The 8,600-nt window shown below is 42.2% G+C and overlaps 1 protein-coding gene across 20 annotated transcripts in view; it reads right to left on the bottom strand.

Annotated features, from left to right (window-relative positions):
* Positions 1 to 4,374: 4,374 nt before the first annotated feature.
* PUM2 (pumilio RNA binding family member 2) overlaps positions 4,375 to 8,600 on the bottom strand; it is an 89,871-nt gene continuing 85,645 nt past the window's right edge. For 13 of the 20 annotated variants that reach the window (XM_069495055.1, XM_069495059.1, XM_069495051.1 and 10 more), the window contains one exon: positions 4,375 to 7,406. In XM_069495055.1, the coding sequence (XP_069351156.1) occupies positions 7,275 to 7,406 (132 nt within the window). In that variant the 3' untranslated portion in view covers positions 4,375 to 7,274. The remainder of the gene's footprint in view (positions 7,407 to 8,600) is intronic. The other 7 variants (XM_069495048.1, XM_069495045.1, XM_069495054.1 and 4 more) reach the window with 1 other exon arrangement.

Here is an 8,600-nt window from a genome sequence, read left to right as displayed (position 1 = left end):
GCTTTTTATTATAGCCTAATAAATACAAAGAAGAAGATTTGGAAGTTACATACTATAGTGTTAACAGCGATTGACTATTAAGAGGGGTGTGAAATTAAAGGGTGGAGGCAGCAAGGGGAGGCTTTTTGTTTGTTTTTACTTTGTATACATTTGACTGGTTGAAAACATTTTTTACCATAAGAATTTGCTCAAGTATTAATATTTTTCAAAAGTAACTCAGAGAACCTGGCAGTATAAACCTCTGGGTGCAGTGGCCAATAGACCCCTGAAAGCACCATTGTATGATAGCTCTTGATTGAGACACTGCCGCTAAAAACATGCTTACCTTGTATTGGCTCCATGATCTGTAAGCGTTTCCTAACATCAGGCTTTGGGTAGAGAGAGAGAAAAATCTACAGTTTGAGGCCAGGCAGGTGGCTGCCAGCACTGTGGGAGGCCAAGGCTAGGGGATCTTTTGAAGCCAGGAGTTTGAGACCAGCCTGGGCAACATAGTGAGACCCAGTCTCTAAAAAAATAAAAAATTAAAAAATTAGCCCAGCATGGTGGCCTGGCCCTGTAGGTACTCAGCCGGAGGATTCTTGAGCCCAGGAGTTAGAGTCTGCAATGAGCCTCTGGGTGACACAGCAAGACCCAGTCTCAAAAAAAAAAAAAAAGAAAAAAAAAAAGAAAAAAGAAAGAAAAAGAGAAAGTAAACAAAGCCAAAAAACAGTCTGGCCTTTCAAAAGGTCATAGTCTGGTTGGAGAAATACAAGAAGACAAGCAATTCCAGTACGTGGTCATCACAGTGATCATACATTGTGCCTGGAGGAGTTATTCCCTGTATCTGTCCAAGGAAGCCTCCAGAGAGGGTTCCAGACCTGGATTGAGAAGAATGGGAGGAACTGGCTTGGAGAGGTAGGCAGTGGGGTTGCCAGATTTAGCAAATAAAAACACAGGATGCCAGTTAAATTTGAACTGCAGATGAATACATATTTTGTGCGTGTTTCATGAAATATTTGAGAGAGAGTAATACTTTACTTAGTCGCTCCACGTATGGCTTTGGGGGACGATTTGTTCAAGAAGGGAAGTGACAGAGGCAGAGAAAAAGAAGGGTTGGGCAAGAAGGTGGGCTCAGTTCCGGACAGGGGACGTGGGGTCAGTGGAACACTCGAATGGAGACGTTGCATTTCAGGCTGCGGGATTTCGGGGTTCGGATCTTACGGGAGAGATTAGGGCTGAGCTATGGTGGGATAGGATAGACAGGGTATGTGCTACAGCTACAGGCTGTCATATAATGAATGGCAGTTGGAGCCACGAGGGTGGTGGGTGGAGATTCTTTCCTTGTTCAGGAAAGCAGGGCGTGTTGTCATAATCCGGTTTAGAAAGATCAATCCCAAGTAATTAAAGGAAGAACGCTTCTGGAGCCTGAGCGATTCCCCGGGGTGCGCTGCAGCTGCTGTGCGCTGCTGGCGGGGAGGCCGGCAGGGGGCGCCCCTGGGCGGGGGGCGGCAGGCGGCGGCGGCGACCCCCGGGCGCGGCTCAGGGCGGGCACCGGGTGCTCAGCGCAGGCCTAGGAGGTGGCGGTCCTCCTGCGTCTGCGCCCAGGCAGCCTTCCCAGCAGCCCTGCCGGGTTCTGCTCAGGTGAGCAAACTGAAGCAGGGAGAGCGGAGGGTGTCACCCAGGCGGGCCTGCCGCTTCCGAAGGCCCCTTTCTGGAGTGAGCCCACCTGGAGGCTGTCCCCTCAGTGTGTGTAGCTGTCTCATCCTGGGACAGCTTTGGCCTCCAGGTCCCTTCCCTAGTTCCCCACTCTACTCGGGAGGGAGTGGGATTGGAATACAGATGAAGCTGCCACCCTCCCAACCTGTGGGTGGTGACACCCCTCCTCAGATCACAGGTGCCCTGCAAGCTCCCACCCCACAGCCCAGACCGGAACTGCCTTTGGAAGGAAGGAGTGGGGCAGAGAGGAGGGTTCCCAAACGTTGCTCTTCTCCAGGATGATCGCGAGGTTTCCTGCTAACCCCTGTCGGGGAAGGCCCCCTCCAGGTGTTGGGAGCCCTGGCTTTCCAAGGCTTCCTCCCATAAAAGGCTTGGAGGTGGGGTTGGAGGGTGAGGCTAGAGGGTGCGGTCGGCCCTGGTCGTGGGAGCCCCAGCTGCGATCGCACCGCGGACTGTGCGCTCCTGCCGTCTCCCCGCCGCCGCGGCTCGGCCCGCCCTCCACGGCTGCTCTGGCCACTCTCCGCCCCAGCATCTGTGATGACTTCCTGTGTTAATCACATTATTGCTTCTATTCAAGGACCTCATTCTGTGTCTCCCTGCACTGGGATGTGTGCTTTTTGAGGGCTGCACCCCCAGCACCTAGAGTTAACCCCTGACACAAAGGAGGTGCTCAGTGGATGACGCCCTCCCCTCCTCCTCATTCTGCCTTTCCCTTCTCAGCCCAAGGCACTTCGCACCGTGCTCTCCCCCACAACTTAGTTTTGAAATCTTGATTCCTGTCTACATCTAAAGCTTTCGAGATAGGGTATTTCTTTTTCGTCAGGCTTACTGCCTTTCCAAAAAGTAAGTGAGGCCTAACGTTGTCAACATGATCCTACTGGTCATGGGATGATTTGTCGCGGGTTTCCCTCCAGTGTTTGCCATTCTTGCAGTAAGCTCCGTCTGGCCATGAGCTAGGTGCTCTGTACACAGTGAAGACACGGCCCTGAAGTGGACGGCGTCTTCTGCTCAACTGCATGGACGCCAGGCCTGCTCCCAAGAGGTGTGTGGAGGGAAGGCACATGATCCTCTCAACCCTTGACTTCCTTTAGGAGTCATAGATGGCCATGTTCATACGGAATTATTGGGCAATATTCCGTATCTTCTATGAGGGTGGAATCCTGTGCTTTGTGTAGGGCGAAACCCTCTTGGGTTCTGATTTCTAAATACCTACTGCTTTGGGGAGGCCTCCGTCAACTTAACTTTGTAGTCCACGCAGCGGCCAAGAGGGAATGGTTTCGAACGCCAACAGGCAAATGTTTCTTAATTCAGTGCTCTCCTTGCTATAAGCCAAATTGGCAGAGCTTTACTAAGGAGTGTTACTGTGGCTTTCTTCAGGTGAAACTCAAACTTGATGCATCAGTTGGATGGACCCACAGAGGGCTTTTTCCTCACTTGACTACAACTATGGCTCAATTCTCAAAGCAGACATCGGTGCAGGTGGGTGGCTCACACATAATCCTAGCACTTTAGGAGGCTGACACAGGAGGATCACTTGAGGCCAGTTCAAGACCAGCCTGGGCAACTTAACTACCCTGTCTCTACAGCCAGGTGGTGTGTGTCTGTAGCCCTACCTAACTCAGAGACTGAGGCGTGAAGATCCCTTGAGCCTAGTTGTTTGTGGTTGCAGTGAGCTATGATCGAGCCATTGCACTCCAGCCTGGGCGATGGAGCAAGACCTCGCCTCTAAAAAAGCAGACATTTAGAAATAATCGTAGGTAGCTCTTTGTAATCAAATGCTCAGCAAAATACTGACTTGCTGGCAGTCCTGTTCTTTTACTACTACATAATCACAGCATCAAGGGCTCCCAAACTGGCCAGTGAAAATGATGGAAAGGATGAATGTGAGGAATGGCAGGGATGGATTGATGGTCTTGAACCACTGTCTGACCTCCACAAGACCTCAGCGGCTTCCAGGCCTCTGTGAGAGGGAGGGATTGAGATTCTCCATCACATTGCCTTTCTCTGCAACCTGGCAGCTCATACACATCAGAGCAAATCTATGTATAACTTAGCAATTTATCTACAACTTGAATCAAGAGCTGTTTATAAAGTTACTAATAACCCCAAGTGATACACAGGAGTTGCTTGGTTAGCTAACAAGTAGCAAGTTCTCACTTGCCATGGCACTTCATGCATGTTCTCTTTAATCCTCATCATCTCAGCAGGTCGGTATCATTCCCTTTATCTTACACAAGGAAACCAAGACTTAAAAGATGAAACCATTTGCCTAACAGATGGGAAGCTAGCGTTTGGAACCTGGGCAGTTTAATTCCAGAACCCAAACTCCGAACCATTGTACTCTAATTGTCCAAGAAACTTTGAATCAAATCTTCATTTAGCCAATTTCTTTCCCTTACACTACCAGATAGAAGACAAAACTGTTTTATCTGGTTTAAGTTCTTGGTAAATATATATTTTTTAAAAGTTCTGTGACTGGAACATAATAGAAACTAGAGAAATTTATGTACAGTATACGAACGTAAAGTTCACTAACAACCCTACTTAATATTGAACTTCCTATAGGATCCATCCTGTAATAAAGTTCTCAGAGTTAAGAACTCTTTAGCTCCAAGGTTCTGTGGGCAGTCAGGATATTGTTTTCCTTAAGTCAGAGTAAACTTGAATGGGTGATCTTAATTGAGGTACAGAGGGTTATTTTATCTAGAGAAAAACACAAGACCAGGTTTATTTCATACGTTATTCACACATTTTTTCATTTTCTAATTTATACATAATATACAAAGAAGTGAAGTTAACATTATTTCATATGAACCAATAAGAGCCAGGACTTAGGACAAACTGGTCCAGAAACAATCCATATCAGAAAGGAGACATTCAAGAGTAAAGCCTAGGTGTTTTTGCCCAGTTAAATTTCTTTAATCTGAAGTGTCATTCTCAGATTTTACCAAAATTTCACGCTAACTTCCTAAAAGGTGGGATTGGAGTGGACACCAAAAATGGCAGACCATAACATTTCTACAACAATGTGTTTTTCTAGAATAGGCCTAAGGGTATTGGGAAGATTGGGTTGTCGGCATTGGGACACATGGGACTATCAGGACCCCAGAGGGTTCAGTTTCCCAATGTAATATTCTCTAGAACTGCCATCTTCTAAAATTGCAGAGATTTAACTGCTTGTGCCAACAGAGGGCAAGAATGAAGGAAGACTAGGAATTCAACTGTACAAAGACAGGTTAGCTATTAGCAATATCCAACAAGGACAGCTTTGATCCTGAAACCATGGGCTGATACTGGGAACAAAATTTTGACAAGGGGCCAAGACACTCTATGGCTGGCAAAACAAACTAGGAGAGTGGAAGAGAGCAGCTTTGTGTGGGGGTAGGGGAAGCACTGCTACTGTGACTGGGACATGCTGATGAACCAGTGTGACTACAAGAAGGAACAATGACAGGTGGCAGGATTTAATGGCCTCACCAAGGAATGTTGGGTTAGAAAACTAGAATAACTCAACATTAAACATTAAGAAGTATGCCTGGCACCCCAAACATTATGCCATTATTTTTAGGTTCATGATATGAACAGCTAAGTGATAAAACCTTTATATTCAATATTGTGCTCAGAAGGACTGCTTTTCCTCTGCAGACCTCTAGTAAAAAATCCCTTCCATGTTCAACTGACAGCATGTTCATTTTAGTTTTCAGCACTAAACATAAGTGAGTTAACATAAATGTTTATACAAAATACTGACTTCAACAAAATACAAAGCACTTTCTTTATCTTTCAGAAACTGAATATACACAGCAAGTTTTTTTCCAAAATATTTTCATAGGCAAAGGATTAAAAACGATTTTAATTATACACATATGGTCACAATTTTGCCTTAAAAAGATTGTTGGGAAATGTACATAAGGCCGCTTGTAAATGTACATCATGTTACTGTTATAATGTTTATGTCCAGAGGAAAAAATGGTATCATACAGATTTGCTCTTACTTGGGAATAGGCTATTCAAAAATACAGTACTCTTCTGTACAAAGAAAAAAGTCACATCACATTTAATAAGATGGAAAAAGCATTGGCTCCATGGTAACCAAGTATCTCAGTCCAATACTTTCTATTATGCACAATACCCTGACTTCAATTGAAAGTGATCCAAATCCTAGCATGTCCATATTAACAGAGTTGACAACTATGTTATAAAACAAAATGTTTCTCACAATAATAAAAAGAAAGCTGGTTCATACTTCTTAAACCATATAAAGATAAAAAATTTTTAAAAAATCACTCTCAATTTGGAGAAATAAATTTACATTATACAACACTATATTGCCAGGTCAAAGAGGGCAGGGACATAAATGTACACTAAAATGCAAATGTTTCCCAAAGAGATAAAACAAATTCCATTTACAGCATGAAGGTTTACAAATGTACACCTGTACAACCAAGGAAGGTGTCACTACTAAATTAGCAAGGCTTTTATAATAACATCGAAACAAGATTTGCTTTCAAAGTGTAAACTTACACCTATTACTACACACACAATGCATATATTTATAGGAAGCAAAAAAAGCTATCTGAATATGTAATCATGCTTAAATGTTGAGCTATCAAATTCACTTTTCAGTGGCCCCTTTTTACCTCTATCTGATTCCTACTTTTTGCATCTACTATGAAAAAGCAAAATAAAGCTCAACACTTCCTCAACATATTTTTGTAATTCTATAAGCAAAACAAAATACAAATTTCCACTCTTTCTCATTGCAAACCAAACTGAAAAGTTAATATGTGACTTAACTTTTCATTTAGTGCACTTAACTGCATGGAAGTGTCACCATGATTTTGTTTTTTCTAACTCTTACAACAATTACATATGTAAGTATATACAATATTTCTGTACATTGCCAGAGACATTTTAGGGCAGTATTTGTATTAAAACAGCACGTCCACTGTAAATAATGTTAGGTTCTTTTCATCTCAAATCATTTTATTGTTCTCTTGCTGCGTTTTTATTTGCATGATAGTTTGTGAATTACCAAAATACAACTTAACTTTCTTTTTAAAATATTAATATTTATGCAGTTGATTGTTAATCTGTTATAAAAGGCGTCACGTCACGCAAAACAAAAAAAATAAGGACTATAATTCTATATACATCTCTATAAACCTGTTGTGCTATGGGGTTGTAGACCTACCAGACTGCAAGCCAGTTTATTAAAAGAATACTGTACTTTTTCCTTTAAAAACTATTTTTGTGACTTTACAAGGTAAAAATTTACAAAATATGTGACAGCTTTTTTTTTTTTTGATACAGTTACATCATATACAGGCATTCTGTGCTTTGCCAGCAATCCAATCTGATAGGTCTCCATTCAGGGCTGAATATAATTTATCATTTACCACCCCCACCCCCCTAATATACACAAGAACCTTAAAAAATTTACAAATGGATGAATAAAGTCAATAAATAGTTTTGCTTTAAAAAAAAAATTTGAAGATTCATAGTTGAGTTGTGTTTTGATAATTCACAAAAGAAACGTTCTTTTCACATGGTTAAATCATCTTCTTTCTCTTATTCCTTTACAGCATTCCATTTGGTGGTCCTCCAATGGGCCCTAGATCTGGGCTGTTTTTCAAATAATACTTTTCCAACTTGGCCAGTATATGCTTCCCGTATGTGTATTTGCGCAAAGTAGTAATGTGAGGTCGAATCTGAAAAACAAATAATCTGCTTAAGAAATCTAAGTTAGTCTCTCACTCTTTTGACTCTTTTAAAAAGTGCAACCAAATCTGAGTAACAGAGAACAACTGCAATTAAAAAATTTAAATTGAAAGAAAGCTACTTTTTGCAAAAGGAAATCAATCTCAATCCCTCCAAATATCTGCTCTCAATATTTGTTCAAAGAATAAACAAACCACTAAGTCTGAACTATGTCACATTGCAAACAGAGACTCTAAACAGCAAGGAAGTTTTTTGTTTTTTTTTTTTTTTAATTGAAGAAACAGGATTGGCTAGGCGCGGCTCACGCCTGTAATCCGAGCACTCTGGGAGGATTGCTCAAGGTCAGGAGTTCGAGACCAGCCTCAGCAAGAACGAGACCCTGTCTCTACTAAAAACAGAAAGAAATTATCTGGACAACTACAAATATATATATAGAAAAAAATTACACAGGCATGGTGGCGCATGCCTGTAGTCTCAGCTACTCGGGAGACTGAGGCAGAAGGATTGCTGGAGCCAGGGAGTTTGAGGTTGCTGTGAGGTAGGCTGACGCCACAGCACTCTAGCCTGGGCAAGAGAGCGAGACTCTTTGTCACAAAAAAAAAAAAAAGAAAGAAAGAAACAGGGTCTTCCTCTGTCACTACGGCTGGACTGCAATGGTGTGATCACAGCCTCCAAATCCTGGGCTCAGGCGATCCTTCTGCCTCAGCTTTCTGAGTAGGTGGGACTACAGGCGTGTGCTATCCCCACACCTGGTGCTAGTGAGCTATTAAATTTTTAAGGAATCATATTATCATTATCTCTTCTGCCAGACCAGCAAAGTTTTTGTAAGTAACAATAACTGGCACTGACGAGGGCATGGTAAAACAGGCATGATTCTCATACTGGATAGATGTGTAAACTTGTACAAGATACTCTGAGCACAGCTTGGCAGCATCTATTAAAACAAAATTGTTTACAATGCTTTGACCCAGCAATTTCACATCCAGGAATTTATTCTACCAAAATAACTGTGCAAAGCTTTTGTATAAAGCACTACTTATATATAACAATTAGGGACAATCCAAATGTCATAAATATGTTATTGGTTAAATAAATAATGTAGCTGTTAAAAAATAAGATTAAAAATTATTTGTATGTATACATTTAAGCAGAAATGATAAAGTAAAAAAATAGGTGGAAAATTT

Source organism: Eulemur rufifrons, chromosome 19 (genome assembly GCF_041146395.1).
Source record: "Eulemur rufifrons isolate Redbay chromosome 19, OSU_ERuf_1, whole genome shotgun sequence".
Lineage (NCBI taxonomy): Eukaryota > Metazoa > Chordata > Mammalia > Primates > Lemuridae > Eulemur > Eulemur rufifrons.
Note: the sequence above shows the minus strand (reverse complement) of the source record. Positions and strands in the feature narration are given on the sequence as shown.